General features: G+C 39.0%; 1 protein-coding gene and 1 pseudogene across 1 annotated transcript; one reads left to right on the forward strand and one right to left on the reverse strand.

The window, feature by feature from the left end:
* The first annotated feature begins 2,500 nt into the window (after positions 1 to 2,500).
* LOC139939449 (uncharacterized) lies at positions 2,501 to 9,863 on the forward strand. Its single transcript, XM_071935419.1, has 5 exons — positions 2,501 to 2,802; positions 5,663 to 5,966; positions 7,167 to 7,223; positions 8,648 to 8,950; positions 9,637 to 9,863. The coding sequence occupies exons 2-5, from the start codon at positions 5,706 to 5,708 to the stop codon at positions 9,712 to 9,714; spliced, it is 699 nt and encodes a 232-aa protein (XP_071791520.1). The 5' UTR covers positions 2,501 to 2,802; positions 5,663 to 5,705; the 3' UTR covers positions 9,715 to 9,863.
* A 156-nt stretch (positions 9,864 to 10,019) lies between these two features.
* Positions 10,020 to 20,653, reverse strand: LOC139939403 (neuronal acetylcholine receptor subunit alpha-10-like; annotated as a pseudogene).
* Positions 20,654 to 23,706: the final 3,053 nt, after the last annotated feature.

Consider the following 23,706-nt stretch of genomic DNA (forward strand, 5'->3'; position numbering starts at 1 on the left):
ACTTGGTTACGAGTAATGGGGAGAGGTTGATAGTATAAAACATTGTGAGAAACGGCTCCCTCTGAAGTGACGTAGTATTTTAGAAAGCAGTAATTTTCCACGAATTTGATTTCGAGAGTTTAGAACTTGAGGTCTTGAAATCAATCATCTGAAAGCACACAACTTCGTGTGACAAGGTTTTTTCTCCCCTTTCATAGTAATGTCTCGCAACTTCGCGACCAATCGAGCTCAAATTTTTACAGGTTTGCTATTTTATGCATAAAATGTTGAGATACACTAAGTGAGAAGACTGGTCTTTGACAATTCAATAGTGTCCAGTGTCTTTAACCTTCCTAGTGCAAACAATAATATATTCCAGCACTGTTAGAAAAGTAGAAAAGTTAAATTTTAGATGTTAACGAAAACTTATCATTTCTTGAAAAGTAATCCAGAAACTTTTACACATTGTGGGCTCTGTACACTAAATGGTAATAATTCAAAATGAGTATGAGCCTACAGGGTTGGTTACGAGCAATTGAGAGCTGATAGTATACAACAATGTAAGAAACGCCTCCCGCTCTGAAGTAACGTAGTTTTTGAGAAATAGGTAAATAGATGTTAAATTTGCATCGGGGATAAAGAATATTAATTTTGGTTTTTACCCGTACACCGATGTGTGTTAGCACTGTATACTCAGTACTTTCGAACTCGGGTTCGAATCCCACCCGAGTAACATGCCTGTGATATTTTTTTCACAGGACTCGGGAAAGTACTGAGTATACAGTGCTAACAGAGAAATAGGTAATTGCTCAATCAAATAATGAAAGACTTCAGCTGAAGCCTTTTATTATGCATCTGAAAGCACACAAAGTAATGCAACAAGGGTGTTTTTTCTTTGTTTCGTTATTCTTTTGCATGCAAATTGGACGACTAATACTGGGCAAGTTGTCCTAAAGCTACTTTTTATGCTCACAGCTCTATGAAATTCGACCTTGGTTGTGGATAACAAATAAAGAACCCCGGCTGAACCCATCTCAGTGTTTTCAATTAAGTTCATCATCGGCTTCAGCTTGAGTTATGAGTATGACTTGTAATTGAATTGAATTGCTTGATATCCTGGGACTGTATTTAACACATTGAACTAGATTGCCCAGTCATGCATCATGCACCGAGCAATGACTAACGCCACTCGATCAAAAAGCTCATTACCAAAATGTCTTCAAAAGTGTTTTCCCGCTTCATCGAATAGTTACTTTAACATCTTTATGAGGCACTGTGTAAAGTAATTCTGTTCACTAGGGATTTTATCATACCGATTAAATTGGTTTATCTGTTTGCTGTCATTTGATAGTAATGACTATTGAGTTTGATGAAACAAGTTGACTATGATTAGCACGTCTAGCTTAACTTTAAAGTATGACTGCCTCTGATCCGAATCTTTGAGAGGTTTCGATCGGAACATTTCGATCATCTTCAAACGCATTATGCTGACATTTCTCGGAACCGACGGGCCCACGTGCACCTGTAATACGTTATTTTGTAAAAGATTATAATAATGATGTCTATACTGCATGTCCTGGGGACGTTGGGGGGGGGGGGGCGGGGGGAGGTAACTTGAAAGCAACTGTTCTGTGTCGACACCGTGAACCGAGGAAAATGTTCCGCTAAAGGCACTGGACACGTTTGATGATAATTCAAAGACCAGTAATCTCACTTGGTTTATTATACATAAACAAACAAATCTGTGAACATTTGGGCTCAATAAAAATTGCAATTTCAAGAGAACAGCGAAACACATTTTTGCATTATGTGTGCTTTCAGATGCATATTAAAAGGCTTTAGCTGAAGTATTTGATTATTTGACTGAGAAATTACCTCATTCTCAAAAACTACGTTAGGCTACTTCAGTGGGACCTATTTCTCACAATGTTCAACAGGTCTACATTGATCGTTACCAAGTAGGCTAAGTGTTTATGCTAACAATTGTATTGAGTAATTACCAGTAGTGTCCAGTACCTTCAACACAGTCAAATTTCTTAATATTTAATGTGTATGTATATATCCTATCTGCGCCCTGACTGTCCAAGTCTGACCTATAGTCCTGACCTATTTTCATAGGGTCAAGTAAGATGCTGACCAAGTATTAATTGTTAACTTAGGCCCAAATCCCGAATGCGGCTCAAGTAGACACGGGTCTGACTTTGGGGGTTTGATACCGCGGTGCTCACAAATGCTGTTTCACATAATGTTCCTGGTTTATTTACATTTAAAATAAAATAAATACTAATACTGCGTATATCGCCATATTAAATAATTTCTTTTTCTGGTATTATTTGTTAAAAAAGAACTCGGTTGAATAAAAAACAAAATAGTCGTCGGCTGCGATGCGCGCAGTCGGCGGCAAAGATGGAGAGCCCCGTAGGGCCTACGTCATCATCATCGGACAATAATAATATTACATGCGCTGTCGCCATTGCACCCCTCTTCGTACTCACTACTGCTACACACGGCGGCGGAAATGCGCTGAGTCCTTCCCGCGTAGATCAGTTGTGTGAGGCGGGAATTGCACGGACACGAGGCGACATCCAAACCGTCCACGGTCGAACTCGCGCAATAACTGCATTGATAATAAGCTGTGCATGGTCTACAGTCTCTACAACGATAACTGGATGATCAGCTCGCGATTCACAGCATCATCAACATAGCCGTGTAGTAGACTGCATGTTGGGGTGAAGATACACAACATCGGTATCCATTGCATCTTTAATATAACATCAACTATAGGAGCAATAACATCAGCTGAGGAGATAGTGTGCATTGCAGGCAAGTACAGTTACTTCACCCAATGTCAATTTCATTTATGTTATATTCATTGAATATAGACCTATAATATTATTACTGTCTACTGAAAAGGAAGATACCACTGGTGTTATGTTTTGAAGGTTGCACTACTATTATGCTATACCATGGAGGTAGAAATATATTTTTACCTCCATCTTTTAAAATATGGTGACACTATACAATAGGAATACACTGCGATGTTTGGGTGTATAAACAAGTTTACCCCCGAAATAGCAATGTGTTCACCATATCTACAAATGACTTATGGTTCTGTATCTGCATGATACTCTTTTGAAGCATGGAGGAAAAATCTTGTGATAATCACAATTACGCTGAGTGAGATAGCACTGGTTTATTTACACATCGGCTATTAGGCTCGTACATAACTGGATATATAATAACGTTGGGCCAGCAATGGAAATATTGTTTGAAAAATAAGTTGTGTATACTACATCCCAAAGATGTGTTTTTTTTGCGGGAAGGCAACACTTATTAATATCATTATGTAATGTTGATAAAGCTAAGTTAAAGCCATTGGACACTTTCGGTAAACAGTTTTGTCCAAGGCCCACACTTCGTATATCACAACTTCTATGTAAAATAACAAACCGTTGGAAATTTAGGCTCAATCGATCATCGGAGTCGGGAGAAAACAACGGGAAAACCCATCCTTGTTTCCGCACGTTTCGCCGTGTCATGACATGTGTTTAAAACAAATCCGTAATTATCGATATCGAGAATTGATAATGTTTTAATGTTTTCTCAAAAAGTTAAGCATTTCATGGAAAAATATTTCAAGAGAAGTCTTTAACCATTACCTTCTGTAAACCCTGTAAGTTATTTGTAAATCTGTGAGCAGTAGTTTTTTTTCTGTACCGAAGGTGTTCAATGGCTTTAAACAAAATATTATAGCAACGTGTCACATAAAATGACAGATTAAAAAAAACGATTCACACCTTTTTTTCTTAAATCTGAAGTGAAACAAAATCTTTGGTTTATTACAGGTTTGAATTGCTGAATAGCAAACGATCATTATTGATGCCTACATCTTGTCAGTTGTTAAAGATATTCTTGTTGAACCCTCTATTCTACAAAGATTAAAATGCTTTATTCTTGGACGGCTATCATGTGAAACCAGTTTCTAGCCACAAGGTCATACATTCGTTCACTGTATATAAAATATTGATAACTTGGAGCATCATATTTCACTTGACATTTTAAACAATTATTTCTTTGTTGTTGAATATCTGCACTTAACATCCTGAATAATCAAAATTTTGAAATTGAATCTTCTTCATACAATAATTTACGTCCTCCATGATACAATCATCAACTCTATTAGACACTGCCAAAATTAATTATTTATTCACAGCTAGAAATAGCAATAGTCCGTTGTAATCGATTGAACCTGACACGGTGAACAGTGTTGTATTACGCTCTGGAGTTAACCAATTCACACACACATGATAGCTATACACATGGGGTTGTTGTGTTGGGGTGACGATAATTGCACGAGCCATTGTCCTTATTTACTGTGATGTATCACAATAATTCACCCAGTCATACAACAAACAGAATTGAGTAAAATAACATCGGGTTATACCAATTATTTACACACACTTCTACAATGCAAGAATCACTTAATTTCCACGACAGATAATTGCATCGGCCATTGTCCTTATTTACTATTCTGATGATGTTTCATAACACCTTATTTACACAGTCATATTATAACAAACAGAATCGAGAAAACAAAATCTGGTTAAATCAATTATTTACACACACTTTCTGCAGTGCAATCATTTTTCCACAACAAAAAATTTCCACAACAAATAATTCTGCTTCATAAGTGAAGATTATCGCACTGCATCGGCCATTGTCTTAATTTACTAGAATGCATCATAACATCTTATTCACACAGTCATATTATAACAAACAGAATCGAGAAAACAAAATCTGGTTATATCAATTATTAACACACACTTTCTGCAGTGCAAGAATCGTTTAATTTCCACCGTTGGGTAAACGCACTGCACACGGGCATGTGCTGCCTACGCATGGAGGTCGGACTGAAATTAAATAAACTCGAGCGACCGCGTCTCGCGGTAGAGTGAAATTCGTTGTCAGATGTATTTATAGCCTGTGCAGTCGCTACCTTAAAGGTCAAGATAGAATACAAAACCTATAACAAGATTGTGCTTGGGTTTAAAGACAGAGTTCTGGTAAAAATATTAGTGTAATTTGTTTTAATCTAAAAAAAAATACCGATGATATAGCGTGGCCAGCACCTCCAGAGAAACATGTTTGTAAGGCTCACGAAATCCATACAAAACAAGTTGTTTTAACCATGTTTACCAAGGAATTTAGAGGAATTTTTCTCAGAATGTTCGTTTAGACCAATTGTAATTGAAAACTATTGTTTTGATCTCGTGACTGTTTACCATAGTGGGTTTAAGAATACATGCAATTCATAATTTATTTGAACCATAATAAGCATTATTTGTCAATGTCTGTCTTTGTAATTACATTTTGTAAATATGTGATGCTTATTGTTGTTGCTAACTGAGTGCTTGGCCGATTTTAAACTATAGTATTTGATATTTACTAAACATTAGGTCTTCAAGTTGTTTTATCTTTGTTGAATTTTTTGCTTGTTTGATGTGTAAACCCACCCCTTGAAAACCGCTCTTGTCTCTCAGAAGAACAGACACATTGTAATTTCAAAATGATGTACCACGACTGTGTATGGCTAATGCAAATATTCATGCTCCTTTATTACAATTATTCATAACCAGTAATTTTTTTTCTAAATTCAAGCTTTATGTGCCCTATTCATCAGCAGATTAACCAACCAAGTAAAAGACCGAGTAACATACGACCCCGCAATGACTACAGACACCAAATGCACCACATCTGCCGAGGAACAGCCTGCTGTTTCCCAAATAACATCAGAAGAAGAAGGCGCCCAGCCCCCTCAGAAGGAGAGAGGCCCTAGTATGAGGGTTATCACGTGCTTCCTCGTCATCCTTGCATTGCCCCACTTCATCCTCGGTGGTGTGAGTGCTGGGGCAGGTATCATTCTCTTTGGACGGGCGCCATCAACGTGGCTTGCCTATACTGTGGCGCCTATCTGGAGCGGTGGTTGCGTAAGTTATTACTATAACAGACTTGACTCAAGTCCCAGTCCTGTTTATTTTTCAGTCCCATCGCCTAATCATCAGAAAATTCCCCCAAATAGGGACCTCTCGCACGAGAACGGGACTTGGATCGAGTCTATTATTATACGTGTTAGCTTTTTAATAACATAGACGTACTTTTGTCTCAAACTCGGGTGTTATGTTAATACTGAAAAGGTGTTCTTGGGGTGTGACGAAACCTTGGAACAGAATAAACCTGCAGTACAGCATCATCTGTGGACGTACAGTGTTCATGTACCATGTGAACTTATACTGCAATGATCACCATGTATTATCAAACAAAGCTCCCTGAAGCGTCATTGTAAGGGCGACAAAATGATATTATTCAATAGTGCTTTTAATGGAATTGCCCCGGGTCCAATTAATTGGAGAACATCTGGGGCAACATCACATCATGAACATTGCTCAACCATGAGCATTAATTTGAAAACAAAATACTTGCAATTGATGTAGACAAAACCGCAGTTTAGTGGCGTTGTTTAACCCCTTATTAAAGGTGCCAACCCTGTAACCTATGGGGGGTCCAAAATGAGCGTGAGTTTTATTGTGTTCACTCATCTTGTGACATTCCTAATTCCTAATGCCATGTGCCCCATTTTTGCCGCCTACATTCTTAGTGGTCTGATTGTTGATGATGCCTTTTAAAGAAATTATCATATCTTGGTTTTTGGACCTTTATCAACAAAATCTGTAAACCAATTATTATCAAGAAATATACAACAAAATCCACATGTGAGAGATTCAGCTGCATACATTGACTATTGTTAAGAGAACAGCAAAAAGTTGTCATGCTGGCCTATACTTAACGTCGAATCCATCCGGTTATGTGTATACCAACTGCCTCTCTTGTACTGCAGCAATCACAAACGGATAATCACAAAATTTTAGTGATTCATATTTGCCTAAATACCTTTATATTGATTTCTAACCAAAAGGAGACAACTTCAGAACAAATAAATTGGCGGGATGCATATTTACCGTTGTGTTTTATAAAACTTCGGATAAAAATTATACATATTTTTCAGGGTCATTACAAAATTATGATCCTACACCTTTAACACCACATTGTATTAAGTTGTGTTCAATTGTAAACTTCCAAACAAGTTTTTCAAACTCATGATGTTTGTTGCTCATACCTTTGTGTATTAGGTTGTTGTTTGTGGAGCATTTGGAATTGCATCAGCGAAACACAAGACAGCATATTCGGTATGTATTAACCGCTCAGTGTCACTGCTTTTTGCCAATGGATTCCCCTGTTGCGATAAGAGTGAACAATTCTTAACATGTACCTCAGCTCACAGGCAAAGCATACCTTTTGATTTTGAAACAGTTAGTTTATACTCCTATGTATATATCATCTTATACTATAAAACTACATTAGTCACGGTTTTCTTTTAGATATCGTCGACTTTTTTGAGAGAATACGTCCATCACTCTTAGGAAGAATATTCCCGAATATGAATACACACTCTGCTGAGAAGCGTTACGGACAGTAACATCCGCTACTCAGATTCACATTTTGTCGCATAAAAACTGATATACTTTTGCATAACCAGATTATTTTGTTATACATGTATATGTTTCTCAAAATACCATCTAAAGTTGTTGAAGGATTCTTACCAATAGTTGTTATTCCCGTATACCTTCTCTTTAAGACAAATTCTAAGTTCATGTAAAGTGCGTACTTGACGCAACTGCATAATGGAAAAGTAAATACGAACCGCCAGAAACAAGTGGAAGTTCTTGTCTAAGACACATTACCTTAGGGAAGGTCATTGACGCAATGACTTTGTGACCATAAACGTATTCCGGTATGCTTTTACATGATGATTAAACTTGAGATATCAGACAGACCATTCGGCACTCGCACCTCACATTAAACCTCCGAAGGACCTCCCCAAGGATGTTCTCAATCCATTATTCGAATCAATAACTTGAATATGAAGTGCCTGTCACAAAAAAAAGTACTGCCGAAATGACGAGCTAAACGCATTCCGGTATGCTTTAACATAATGATAATCTTGAGATACCATTAGCCCACCAGCACATTCTTTCGTACTTTACGTTCAACCTCCGAAGGACTTGGTCCCACTAAGGTGTCCTCAATCCATAATCCGATTCAATGATTTCAATATGAAGGGCCTCTCATATTTGCATTGCCATAAGCTTCACAGGAAGGAGACAGTACATGTGTCAGATGCAATTGTGTCCGCCATGCAATACTGTCCGCTCCGGACACTTTTGTATATGCAATCGTGTCCGGGGCTATGCAAGAACCGTCCGGTGGACATGTACATGACAGTACATGTGCGTGCGTAAGCGATCGTGCAAGCACTGAACCTACGTATTATGCAGCATGAATAATTCACGTATTTTATGATTGGAGCGGATACCCAACGGCCGAACATTTCCCATGTCATTCATGACATGCACTTAGCTTGTAAAAAATGGCGAACATGTTCCGTCGACCAAGGGCGTTTAATTTACTGCAAGGGCGGTTTTGCACGGGGGCGGACACAACTGCATATGCAAATGTGTCCGGGTGGATCAGATCATCATTCGTCGTTTGTTGATTTTATAGTTTCAGTATTCTAAGCCCGTTCTTTCCCAATTTGACCAATTCCTAACAGATTCTGTGCTTCACCGCCGCCTCAGTCGTGAGTGTAATCGTGTGTTGCATCTGTATTCAACTGTTACGGCTCGGCCTCGTAGATCACACCACGGACGGGCAAACTTTCATCAAGGAGACCTTGGATACCACGGTGATGGTTGCCTTGGCATCAGCGGCCGTCTCCTGTGCGTTCAGCACTGTCTCGGCAATTACCAGCAGCCTTATTGCATGGCATCTCAAGAAGGAGGAGAAGATTAGGGGACAGCGAAGGGTTCTGAATAAAGAAGAGCTGATTGCCGAGAGGCAGAAACAGCTTAGACAGGTTTGTCAATCTTTATAGTTCAGTGGTTGAATTGTTATTAGATTCCAAACGTGTTTAACCTCATCCACAAAAACTACCCTCTGACTTTCTTGCTATATACGCGGCAGTGTGGCGCATCTATTTCGGGGCCGAAATGGTGAGAGCAAGGGCCAATGCAGACATGAGACAACACTTTGTAGGGAGCGTTTAAACTGTACTTTCTTGATGGAGAAAGACAACGAATTATGTGTAGTTCACTAAAACTTGGTTCGATCAGCTAAGGAGGGAAAACAACTTTTGGCTTGATTTGAGCTAAAAGGGATGGAAAATTCGATTTCCTCCTCTTTCGGCAGGGTTTTTGTACCAGATTCTTAATTTATTATCCAAGAAAAATTTGTTGAAAAAAACAGCACAATTTAAACATTTTGAAATTTTTGAACTTCAAGATTTTGTTTTCTAATATTACCCACAAAGTATATAATTTGAGGTAGTGGTGATATTGTTGTATACTTCCTGTGATCATAAACGATTCATATTCACTGAGTCTCGTGATGACGACAAAAACGCACTTGGTGGGCACCAACCGGCCACTTTCAGAACCATTGAACTTCTTCTTAGAAGATAGTTATACAATGGTCTGCCCGGATTAATTAAAACTACGACGTATGGTTTTAATTAACCCCTATACATTTCTTGATTACTTTCAGCAAAAGGAGCAAGAGAAAAAAGTACTGGATCGGATGGAAAAGGAAAGAAATCGAGCTGGACGGTACCACCGAATATGAAACAAGTCCTCCGAAAAAGGGTGGTGACAAATTTTATTAATGTTGCACATTTCCCGAATATAAAAAAACATTTTATACTTACACAAAAAGATTTATACAAATTGCAATATAAATATAAATGGCTGAAATTACTTAGGAATTTTTCACTCGAACTGTATGGACTGTAATTAATCGTTTTATAATACCGTGTTTTAGCAATGCAGATTTCGATGACCGCAGTTTGTCAAAAGAATTATGGTATAGTGTTCAATATGTTGTTTTGTAGTATTGTCTAGTTTGCAAGAAAGAGAACTGACGCACTGTAATAGAATATACGAGCCTTTATTACAAATAGATACCTTGCGTAGAAATAAACTATCAATACACGTTACATACGAATTTCTTCAGATGAAGATATTTTGTTATTATGATTAGGCTAATGTTGGACCTTTTGGACGCTAGGTGGCAGCATACTTATCAGGTAAATCCATTGTTCTTGTGTGCGCAAGCTCAGAACAACGTAAACAATCATGTGAACATAACCTGGGCCCAATTTCATGGCTCTGCTTACCGTAAGCACAGAATCGGCGCTTACGGAAGCAGGGAATTTTGTGCTTACGGCAAGCGTATTTCACGGGTTAGTGGCGAATTTTGGCTTCTGCGCGTGCGTACTTCACATAATAATAGGTATTCTACGCTTACAAGGCCAGGCTAGCGCAGAAATTAGGCGCTTGCACGTAAGCGGGAAATCGTGATCGTAAGTGCAGAATTCGGCGGTAAGCAGAGCCATGAAATTGGGCCATGGTAAGTCTGATGCCCCCCCTTAGCGTTTCAAAGTCTTACATTGAAGATGACAGTGGGAAGACATTTTGTTTATACGATTTGATGACACTGGAAGGGCTTGTCCGAATTAGCGGCTACAGCCATGGCTATGGCTAGAGTTCCATGTCATCATGCGTTGAGGTATAGGATGCCTTAGCAACAGCCGTAGCCGTAGCCGCCGATTCGGATAGGGCCTTAGACTGCGTATAGACCTTTCTATTGCAACGTCACTGCCCAAGTTTTAGCCAACCGAGGTTGCAAAAATATGGAAAGCCATAAATGCAAAACAAAAACAGATAGCTGTTCTTATAACAATGTTTACACACGAACAATACTCAAACAGTGTTGAACGACCAATCATAGGAGGTATTTTCTTAAATTGAAAGTTTGCAGGAACTATTGAATTTGATAAAACAACATCTGTAAACACGAGGTAGCGTTTTAAACAACCGGCCGTCTATGCCAATCGGCGTTGTTTGTTTCAATGAAAATATATATAGGTTAGTTAAAAGTTAGGTGAAGTTAATATTTACAACACTAAATATAACGCTGTGGATAACTCACTGCAGAAGTAGTTCCAGCTTCAATGTTTTTTACTTTTTTTGTAAATATATATAATTAAAAGAAATGGTTTAAACTCATTCAACCAGGTGTATAGGTCACATACCAGAGTAACATAAAAAAGAAGTAAAAAGCACGTATATAACAAATAAAATCTTGAAACCTTTTTGTTTAAAGGCAGTGGACACTATTGGTAATTACTCAAAATAATTATTAGCAGTAAACCTTTCTTGGTGACGAGTAATGGGGAGAGGTTGACGGTATAAAACATTGTGAGAAACGGCTCCCTCTGAAGTGCCATAGTTTTTGAGAAAGAAGTAATTTCCATGAATTTGATTTCGAGACCTCAGATTTAGAACTTGAGGTCTCGAAATCAACCATCTTAACGCACACAACTTCGTGTGACAAGGGTGTTTTTTTCTTTCAATTTATCTCGCAAGTTTGATGACCAATTAAGCTCAAATTTTCCCAGGTTTGTATAGATGTTGAGATACAGCAAGTGAGAAGACTGGTCTTTGACAATTACCAATAGTGTCCATTGCCTTTAAAGATAGCCTATAAGTAAATACAATTTTATTTTATAAAGTAGAGATGAGTTATATACACTTGTTGCAAAGTTGTTTACCCCAAATCTCAGTGTTTGATAGATACTGTTCACTATTGTCGTCATTGTCTTGGATACAAGAGTCATCAATGCCACTGTCATTGCCAACTTTTGCCACAAAGATGAATAGTAAACGAGGTAAATTCAACGCGACCCCAATGACATGTTCCTATGAGACAATACCATTGAGCAAAATCATAACAAAAAGTATCAAAGCGATTACATAGCATTACGTTATGAATAGTACAAACTATGCATTTCAGCCCGGTGATGGACAAGTCGTTAAATGTTTGTCACGGTCATACAGTAAAGACTGGCACGTCCTAACCCCACCTGCACTTTTGTTGTTGTTGCGACTATAGGAGCCAGCATTATTGTGATGGGAGTCGTAGACGCGTTACGAGCCGCTTCAATGACAGAAACGTAATACGAACTGTCCACCATCTGACAGGGTCATTACAACCTTGCTTGACAAATGTTACTGTATAAGGACATGATTTTTACCACATTATGTACAGAGCAAACCACACAGATTTTTACAAAAAGTAGGCGATAGCCAAAATTATCGTTTTCACAACAAAATATTTTACTGAATATGTTCTTGTCCCTCGACATGGCCAGTTAAAAGAAGAAGATAAGAAATCAACACCATCACACTAGCTGCCATTAAAAACACAATAAACATGAATTTGTCGACTGCCTTGGCGACCAACTTCCACGTCATGGTGCTCTTCCGAAGCCTTATAAATGAAGAGAATCGAACGTATGCTTTTGGTATGGGTTCGTCTTCAGGTTTATGGAACAACCTGAGCACAAACACGGTTTCTATGATGGATGCAACGCCCAGTATCACCATACTGAAGAGATATGTGGCTGTAATTTACAAACAAATATAATGTTGTGGTTAGTAAAGACAATGTCGGAGGGAGCAATCAGGCAACCATTTCCAGGCAATCAAAAAAGAAACTTAACAAAACCAATACTTTCACATTTTGACGCGCATTTTGGGAAACAATTAGGTTCGAAGCAAACTATTAAGCATGGTGGTTCCTTTTTCCACAATACGCTTCACAGCACATTTGCATCAGTCAAAAGTTGGACAGGGCTTTTAGTTTTTTTTTAGGACGGGTAACAAAATATTTTATAAAGCAATATTGCATTGATAAATTATTAAGACTTACTAATTACGGGTATTTCGTCACCCTGTGGTGGCATGTTGTCAGAAATGAGCTGCTGGAAGAGTATAAACGCCAACAGATTGGTGATGCCGAGAGCAACTTTCTCACCCGACTCGGGGGGAATGGCGAGGACCATCAACGTGATAACAGTCAGCAATACAGACGGTATTAGCATGCTATAGATGTAGAACTCAGACTGTCTCTTCAATGTTAGCGTATAGATGACTTGAGTATAGGGGTGTTTGCAACAGACATACTTCTTTTCCACACGCTTAAAGTCCAAATTGACGAATCGCCAGACACCATTTTCATTGAATATTCTCTGGTTGGAATCATCGTCATCGACGAAGGTGAGATCCAGGGATGGCATGTCGTATGCCCAAGACATAAAGGTCAGCGTGCACTGTTGGACGTCGAACGGGAAAAGTCGGGTGTGTATTTTGCACGAGACTCGCAACATGGTCAGCGTGTACCAAATCACACTACCGTCTGCGGCAATGATCAGTACCACATCTTCGTTATAGTTCGAAAAGTAGAAATCCACGCTGGAAATGTAACAACATCAATAGGAAGTTAGTCTCAGATACCATAAAGTAGAAAGCAAGAATAGAATGCACCACTGAGAGGAATGGCATGCATCAACAGCAGAAACGTTTTGCCGATTGTTCTCAACGGACACAAGAAACAATGTTCGACAGCACATTCAAGAATTAAAATTCGAATTTAGAAATCAAGCATTTTATTGTCTGCATCATAAATATATGTAATTTAGTTTCCATGGCACATAAGAATAAATTAATAGCTAAAACAATTATTACAACGTTACACAGATTAAAGGAACACGTTGCCTTGGATCGGTCGAGTTGGTCTTTCAAAAGCGTTTGTTGTAATATGCATATCGGTAGAAAGATGCTGTAAGAGTAGAATACAATGATCCACACAAACATGCCTCAAAATTGCACGGTTTTTCTTTTACCTCGTCGACTAACACGGTCGGCGATTTATGGGAGTCAAATTTTTGACTCCCATAAATGGCCGACCGTGTTTGTTCGCACAGTAAAAGGAAAACCACGCAATTTCGAGGCAAACTTGTGTGGATCATTGTATTCTACTTTTACAGCATCTTTCTACCCATATGCATTTCATAACAAACGGGTACAAACGCTTTTGTATAGACCAACTCGTCCAATCCAAGGCAACGTGTTCCTTTAAAGGACAGAACTCATACACAATCAAATAAAACATCAAACGGGTAATGAGAGCTATGAACTAAGACGGCAGTTTCATTGACAATGGACTGAACATTCCTGCTCGATGATACCCCGACACATTGTTCACTTCGCAAAAAAACTTACCTATAAAACTGAACATTTTGGTTTTAGTCCGGGTTTTCATTTGAGCATAATAATGATATCATGAAATGTCACTGTTACGAATTGTTTTATTTTATTACAAACTACTGGTGCCAATATCATAAGAATCGAAAAACAACAAAATGCGATTAGTAAAATTATGGTGGGACGTTGTGCACATCCAACCATCTAATCTCAAGCAGCCTATAGAGTATCTGACTTACTTTTCAACCAATATGATGTTTGGTTCCATATTTGGGATGGAAGGGCGTGTATCACGTCTAGTCCACCGTAGTCGTCAGGATTCCAGACCATGTACTCGTCTTTCCACGACTAAATTTGAAAAGAGAGTAACGAATAGTGTTATGTTTTGTTTATTTAAAAAAAAAAATCGCTCAAATTGCACAGCACTGAAGGATAGAAAGTTGCTACAAACAATTTTAAGATTAACTAATTTGGCCTATCGTAAAACGTTACTTTTATTCCAATTCCAAACTATTGTACATTTAAAACAAATTTATACGTTTTCTTTTTTACTAAAAGGGAAGGTATTTAGGCCTACGTTTGGTGTAGCCACTCTTAAAATTACTGACAGCAAAATCATTTGGTAAGATGGCTTCATACAACAGCGTTTGATAGTATAAAACATTTTGAGAAACTTTCACTTGGATGTAACATGGTTCTGCAAAATGATAAAAGTCGGTAGGCTATGCCCCCAAATCTGAATCCGAGAAGCGTTACAGCGTAACGTTTCTCAGAGTGTTCCTATCTAGGGATTATTCTTCCTGCGTGTATGGACATATCACTCAGAATTTTCGGCGATATTATCTCAAAAACGCAACCACATTTTGGTATAATTATTGCTTACCATTTTTTGCCACGTGTTGACAGTCAACTGCTGTTTAGGCTCGTCCTGTGGAGGTAAATATGACAAACAAACACGGGCTATTGAATAACACTTCTAATTCTGCAAACAATAATTTATCAGGGGTGTGCTGTGCCGCCATCGCTGCGGCAATGGGACTCGGGAAGCGTAAGGTTTTGGACAGCGCACGTGACATAAAATAACTGTTTTTCTTTTGAAAAACTTGTTATGTGGAGGTGTCTGCCTCAATCTCCGACTAGACAGCTTTACAAAATGATGCAGAGCATATGTGTTAAACTTTTTTAAACTTAAAACAGAAACTTAATCTGAAATTCTATCGACAAAATCTTGTTGATTTAACACGTTTTATAAACAGGCAACAGTTTCATTGTCTGCGCCGTCATGCTGTCAAACAGGGTAAATCGTTGAGAAAGACACCTTCTCTACAAAAACAAAGTTTTAAAAAGCAAGGGTTTGTCCATATCTTTGTTTACAACACTGCCAGCGTCTCAAGGTGTGCTTGGCTCGGTCTGTATAGTACAGTCACCATCAAATGTTCAATCCAAACAGTACGCTGACTGATGAGAATCCAGCCGTCGATTTCACAATACTCTTCCTAACTTAAGATTAACCTTTATAGGACTTAGGACGAGTCCCAACCCTGCACTGTAGCACGCAGACCTTAAGATTAATCCTAAGTTATGACGAGTTACTCGTCCTAACTCGAGATAAGACGAGTCCTAACTCTTTGTGAAATCGACGGCTGTACCAGTCAGTGGCGTAACCAGAGGGGGGGCAGGGGGGGCCGGCGCCCCCCCCCCCCCCCGCTCAGAACCCTTGCCCCCCCCCTCTTGCCCCCCCCATATGAAATCAGAGATAAGTATATTCTTATAGGCCTTATATATAAATCGTTTAAGGCTGCATAAAATGCTGCCGTAAAACGGAAAACTTTTATTCATTATCAGTAGGCCCTATGTGGACTATAACATGAAAAATGCGTGGAAACGCGCGCGCGATCGTATTGGCGGTAAATGTTTGTTGTGGTTTTGCGGTTACAGAGAGTACAGGATGTGACAAAGTTCTGTTAAATACGTGGTGGTCTGAACGCAGACCAATAGCTCCGTAAACACAAAGTCAGATCATGGAGGTAGAAATTTCTACCTCCATGGTCAGATGCACTACAGAGAAATTTACTACAGCACAAAAATGGCCAGCGAAAAAGGTTGCTTAGACCATTTCTTCTCCTTTGAAGCAAGCGGTGCAATTGAGAGGTAGGCCTATTATTTTTAAATATCCGTTTCGTAACTAAAATGTGATTATTAAACACCCACAATTTCGATCCTGTATTTTTGGCTTACACTTGTTACAATAAGGCCGAGTAAAAAAAGAAACATGTTTAGTGTCTGGGTTTCTCAAAAATAAGGAAGGAGGAGGGGCTTTTTATTTTTTATTTCAAGATGGTCGCCATGAATGTCAAATATCAACTGGTTTTTTCTGCTGCTGAAATACACAAAACATTAATGAAACAGTTTGGTCAAGGCATTCAGACAAGACATTCAGATTTTTAACTTTTTTTTGCTGAGATCATTTAAAGTAACCCTTTTTCAAAAAAAAAAAGAAAAAAAAAATGTGCATGAAAAAACTTAAGAAAAAAAAGAGGTGTCCTGTAAAAAGGAAGCGGGCGGGGACGCTAAACATTTCTATTTTTCTATTTTTACTTGGCCTAATATTATTATGTTTTGGGTATTTACACACCCACAAAGCCTAGTTGAGAATACCGTGTACAACTCTAAATTGGTACTTGTTGACCACAGTTGGTAATTTAATCCTTTTATACAGTCAAAAAGTTTTATCTTATACAAAACGACATGTTCTCTAAGATTTTGTTGTTTTCGCAATCTTTTGTTACATGCTGACTATAGACTGTTTTAGAACTGCATTGGTGTGTATCAACTATATATCAGTTAACATATTTAATAATAATCTTGCACTTCTTTGGCCCCCCCAAATTTAATCTTTGCCCCCACTTGCCCCACCAAATGAAAATGTCTAGTTACGCCACTGGTACCAGTACATGTCAAATACAACCGTCACATTAAAGGAACACGTTGCCTTGGATCGGACGAGTTGGTCAAAACAAAAGCGTTTGTAACCGTTTTTTATAAAATGCATATGGTTGGAAAGATGTTTTAAAAGTAGAATACAATGATCCACACAAGTTTGCCTCGAAATTGCGTGGTTTTCCTTCTACTGTGCGAACTAACATGGTCGGCCATTTATGGGAGTCAAAATTTTGACCCCCATAAATGGCCGACGTGTTAGTCGACGAGGTAAAAGGAAAACCACGCAATTTCGAGGCATATTTGTGTGGATCATTGTATTCTACTTTTACAACATATTTCTACTAATATGCATTTTATAAAAAACGGTTACAAACGCTTTTCAAAGACCAACTCGACCGATCCAAGGCAACGTGTTCCTTTAAAGGCCACCTATGACGCGATATTGTGATGCCAATGGATAAACATGAGTAGGACAAGAGTGAAAAGAAAACCGCTCTTTGAGGAGCCCTATGAGGAACAATTCTTTTTTTCGAGTGACCTTCCACTCTTTTAATAATAATTATATTTATTGACCAAACCAACAGCGGACGAGCCGCTAATTACAGGAAAGGATTAAAAACAATTAGAAATAATAGCCTATATAAAAACAATCTGATATGTACAAAGTTTGAAGTTTGCATCTTTTTGAATGATTTTATACACTCTGTCCTGGAGTGAAACCCATCTTAGAGTGAAATAACCACCACTCTTTTTAAAGAGCTATTTGAGGGACAACTCGAAATGTAAAGAGTGGTGTTTTTCACTGTTTTACATTTAGAGAGTAACATAACAGTCTATTGAGTTAACAACAAAGTGAGACTCGTCAGACTTATTTGACTCGTGAGACATTTATGTTTGACTCGTTTGAGTGCTAAAACGGATAATTATTAGTATTATGGGCAATTATCAATAGTAGTATTGCAAATGTTCAAAATCTCATTTAAATGTACATGTACATATAGATGAAACGGCTTAAGCCCGGTTCATACTTCCTGCGAATGCGAATGCGAAGCGAATCTTGACGTCACAAATTCGCAACGCGCAATTCGCAGCAGTTGCCCTCTGCTCTATCCCTTGCGAATAATCGTTGCGAAAGGAGGGTGTGACGTCAAATTCACGCCAAATTCGCTTCGCATTCGCATTCGCAGGAAGTATGAATCGGGCTTTAATCAAACATTTTGCTGAAATTTGTACGAGTTGTAATTATTTGCAGCTCATATGATTCTGGTGACATTGACCCAAAACGTATACGATCTCAGTAAACACACTTTGAGTAATTATGTTTTCACCTATCCCGCTTACGAATTTTGTGTTGGTGCCTGCCCCATCTATCAGAAATTCCGGTTCGTACTTCCTACGAATGATAATGCGATACGAATGTTCACGTCAAAGCCCTGTTTACACTGCTAATGTTTCGCAGCAGTTGAGCACATTTCAAACAGATTTCGAATTATTCGCGTCAAAATTCGTCTCGCGTTTGCATTTGCAGGAAGTATGAACCGGGCTTATTATTAATATTATTATTTTATTTGCCATAACAGTACAAATCAAAATACAAGAAAATATACCCCGAGACATGCGAGGGACAGCAAAAGCAAATACATAAGAATGACTGAATATTAACTCACAAGATCGACGATTTGCGCTATAAGAATACGTAGTTCCACATGTACGGTGTCCGAAGCGTTGCGGACAGGTCTGACCGCTTTACTGTGGGTTCCATAATTGCTGAGAAGATGCTCTAAGACATCCCTCTCAGAACTTCCTGAGGCTGGACTCACTGTACAAGAGAAACCATTGAAGAAATCAAAAGGCATCGGTGGTGGATTTCACAAAGAGTTAAAGACACTGGACACTATTGGTTGTCAACTACAAGTCTTCTCACTTGGTGTATATCTCAACATATTATGCATAAAATAACAAACCAGTGAAAATTTGAGCTCATTATTGGTCGTCGAAGTTGCGAGATAACAATGAAAGAAAAAACACCCTTGTCACACGAAGATGTGTGCTTTCAGATGCTTGATTTTGAGACCTCAAAATCTAGTTCTGAACTCTCGAAATCAAATTCGTGGAAAATATCTGCTTTCTCGAAAACTACGTTACTTCAGAGGGAGCCGTTTCTCACAATGTATCAACAGCTCCCCACTACTCGTTAACAAGAAAGATTTTATGGTAATAATAGCTTTGAGTAATTGCCAATAGTGTCCACTGCCTTTAAGACTAGCATCTCGAGTTAAAACGAGTAGCTACTATTCATAAACTTATGACGCCTTTAGTTTGTATTTACTGCTGACGAGTCGGCCACTGGTCCTCAACTAGACTTGTGGACAAGTCGTTTATGTCTGTCGCGGTGATAGCGAAGGCTCTCTCGTAAATATCGCCCGGCTCTGTTTGGCATTTTATACCGGGTATTACTGTAGTGTTACATTAATTTTCATGGAAGATACAATGACCTGGGGCGGATTGCAATAAAACGGTCTTAGTCAGCGGTCTAATCTCTCTTAGACGGTCTTAGCTTAGTCAGTCAAAGCCGGTCTTAGATAAGTCGGCGAAAAGTAGTGCAATACGAACAAATGTCCCATTATACTTAGCACTTCTGCAGTCACTGGCAGTACGGCATTCTTCTTATTGCTTTGGTTTAAATCATTGGATATCAAATCTGTGAGTTGTATCATTTTTTACTCTTGGGAACATATATTTACGATAAACTGTATCATCATTCTAATGCCTCTCATAGGTGTAATCTATTTCTAAAATACAATCTCATCGTAGAGCTCTTTGTATCAAATCATCTACCAACTAACAAATTCAGCGCCATCTTAAAACAAATGAAAAAAAAGACTCATTATAACCAGCTCAAAGCAGGCTTAAGATTCAAGACTGGCTATAATTATAGACCGCGCTATTGCAATCGGTCTATATTTAAAGACTGTCTAAGCGCGTTTCAAGTTAGCCGGCTATAGCGCATAGACTGGTGCAATCCACCCCAGGTGTGATATACAAATAGGCCCACATACGGTAGTTGATTGTATAAAATCGAAATATTCAATTGCAAGACTAACTACAGATGATCCTGGTGCCGGCCGACACCACATCACATGTACATTACGCCATAATATCAAAGCTCATAAAAATATGATGTAGGCCTACATGATGTAGTGGTGACTTTCTCATTGTCCCATAAACGTTTAGAGAGAGGTTATATTACACCAATAATTGTATAAAACATTGCCGAGCTGATCTATCACTTCGACGTAATCATCAACTTACCAATCAATCTTAGAGCAATTAGTACAGCAAAGATATTCATCATAAGACACCGGTAATCAGCCGCCATCTTCCAAGTCGAACGTAAATTCCTCTGTAGCGGCCCACTGTAGAACTTATTTAAACGATGATGTTTTATGTTGTGTTGACGCGCAGAATATACTCGATCCTTGGAAAAATATTGCTGGTATTTTTTTGGTTATTTTCCGAAAGCCATCTTGCAAGTCGAACGTAAATTTCTCTGTATCGGCCCACTGTACAACCTATTTAACGATGATGTTTTATGTTGTGTTGACGCGCAGAATATACTCGATCCTTGGAAAAATATTGCTGGTATTTTTTTGGTTATTTTCCAAAAGCTTTCAATCTTTTGTGAAAGTACAGAGATGGTAAGACCCGCTTATTTCTTCCATTTTCTAGCTCAGTGAATACAGAGGTTACTGGCACGTTGGACCGTGGTCAGTAAACTAATGACAACCAATCTACCTCGTAGTTAGTTTTGGTTCCAAGACCATTGGTGTTGCGCGGTCACACACAACCAACGTTCCGATTGTGCACAGCAAAAACTGTACACGCTTGTAATGAACGAACGCTAGCGGGCGCTCTGTTTCTCTGATTTCCGGATCTCACCATGTCTGTGCTCACCATGGTGAGATCTAAATCAGAGAAACAGAGCGCCCACTAGTGTTCGTTCATTACAAGCGTGTACAGTTTTTGCCGCGCATAGTGACCGCGCAACACCAATGGTCTTGGAACCAAGACTACCTCGTAGTATTAAAAAACACAAGGTCATATTAACGGTTGTGGAATCCAAAGTATACCTCGGGCAGCTTCGAGCCATTGGTTTTTCAAATCCTATTTACAAAAAAACCCTGATTTGTTAAGACATAGGTTTGCCTCAGTCACATCGTATCCGCCGATACCACCCAACAAAACACAAACAAATAACAATTTGCACAATACAGAAAAACGTAATGTTGTGATAGATTTTTGAGATCACTTGAGATATTCTCTATGGACCTGTATGCACTGACGTCACACACTGCTATACATTGAGGTAAAACGATAGCGTACGAGCCTTGCTCAAGGCAGTCGCATTATTCGCTCCGAAAAGACGTCGCTGTAAATCCACCCGTATACCCTGTTCATGGTGCATGCGATCACACCGCATGACCCACCCGTATACGCACTGTTAGATCGTACGACTACTGTCCACACACAAGTCATCGCACTCGTACCACTAACCGCATGCGGAGGCCGTCAGGCCGACAGCCTTGTCGGGTCTGTATCTTCCGGGTTTAATGTGTTGTATGGAAAAAATTCCACTAGTGGAAAAAATTGGGGGGCTCTCGGATATGCTAGTATGCAGCCCATGAATATATATATCTTTCGTCAGACCTATCAGACAACACAGGATGTGAGGCAAATGAATTATTCATTTTGACGTCCAATCACGCACTTCCCTTATCACGACCTTTGGACCCTATCATGCTCGTGTGTGATGTAAACATGTCTCGTCTTTCGCGGGCATTATGGTAATGAGCTGACCGTGGGAACTCTTCGCTTATTATAGTAATGAGTTCAGTGGCTTCAACACAGACCCTACAAGGCTGACGGCCTGACGGCCTCCGCATGCGGATAGTGTACGGGGGCATCGTGTCGTGCGATGTTACGCACAGTGGATACGGGTGGGTTTTTATACAGCGGCGATCTTTTTTCGGAGTGAATAATTCGACTGCCTTGAGCAAGGCTAGGGATTGAACATTTCCATAGTAAAGGCTTACTTTTTTTTGGGGGGGGGGGGGTATATCGCTTTATAATGTCATTACCGTGGCAAAGATGATCATTGTTGTCTTTTCAGTTGGACGTCCATAGTCTGGACAAAATGGCACTGATGACGATCGAGGAAATGTACAAACTTTACTCCTGATAGCGCCCTCTACAGCCCATGTTGATTTCCCAGATTGGGGGGGGGGGGGCAGCAGGCAGTCAGAATTTCCTGGGACACCGATAGGGGCAGTTTCTGTATGGTCCATATTAATATTATGATATGTTCTTACACAATCATGAGTAGCAGTTAGAGGCTGACAAACTTGTGGGAAGGAAACATTGTACAAGCAGACTTGCAAAAAGGCGATTCATCCAGAAATGTAATTTATTCTTTCATGGTGAGAGGTACTCTTAGATGGACGTACAGCATGCCTGCGAAAGCTCAAATAGTAAACAATAAGGCGAGGTTCTTAAATACATTGGACACTATTGGTAATTGTTAATGACTAAATAGCCATCACAGTTGGTGTATCTCAACATATGCATAAAATAACAAACCTGTGAAAATTTGAGCTCAGTGGTCGTTAAAGGTGCGAGATCTTAATGAACGAAAAAAACACCGTTGTCACACCAACTTGTGTGCTTTCAGATGCTTGATTTCGAGACCTCAAATTCTAAATCTGAGGTCTCGAAATCAAATTCATGGAAAATTACTTCTTTCTCGAAAACTACGTCACTTCAGAGGGAGCCGTTTCTCACAATGTTTTATACTGTCAACCTCTCCCCATTACTCGTTACCATTATGAAGAACGCTTGACACGCCTACCTCACCAAAAAGCTAGAAGAGTGTGTGAATAAATTGGTATGATAAGGTAAAGGACCAAGGAAATTATAATTGCTAGCGGGTATCAGGTTGGTCAGGTCAGCTACCTAATACATTGGTACATTGACACGTTCCGTCGGATCCGTCATCAAACTAAAGACGGTTTCAAGTTTCATGCTGCAAGATAATTTGCATCAAAATTTACAAATTTCTCTTAAATTTTGGAAACTTACACTAAAACTTACTGCATCACTTCGGAGCAGACACCACTGCAAGTTTCCCATTGATCTCAAATATAATAGAGACTATTCCATCCGTATAAAGAATGTTGGAAAACAATTATGGTGGGATATTTAAAAACAGTGGACACTATTGGTAATTACTCAAAATAACTACTAGCATAAAACCTTATATTGTTGACGAGTAACGGGGAGAGGTTGATTGTGAGGCGGCTCCCTCTAAAGTGACATAGTTTTCGAGAAAGAAGTAATTTTCCACAAATTTTATTTGGACCTCAGATTTAGAATTGGAGGTCTCGAAATCAACCATCTGAAAGCACACAACTCCGTGTGACCATTTCTTTCATTAATATCTCGCAACTTCGACGACCGATTGAGCTCAAATTGTCACAGGTTTGTTATTTGATGCATTTGTTGAGATACACTA

This window comes from Asterias amurensis, chromosome 1, assembly GCF_032118995.1.
Source record: "Asterias amurensis chromosome 1, ASM3211899v1".
Lineage (NCBI taxonomy): Eukaryota > Metazoa > Echinodermata > Asteroidea > Forcipulatida > Asteriidae > Asterias > Asterias amurensis.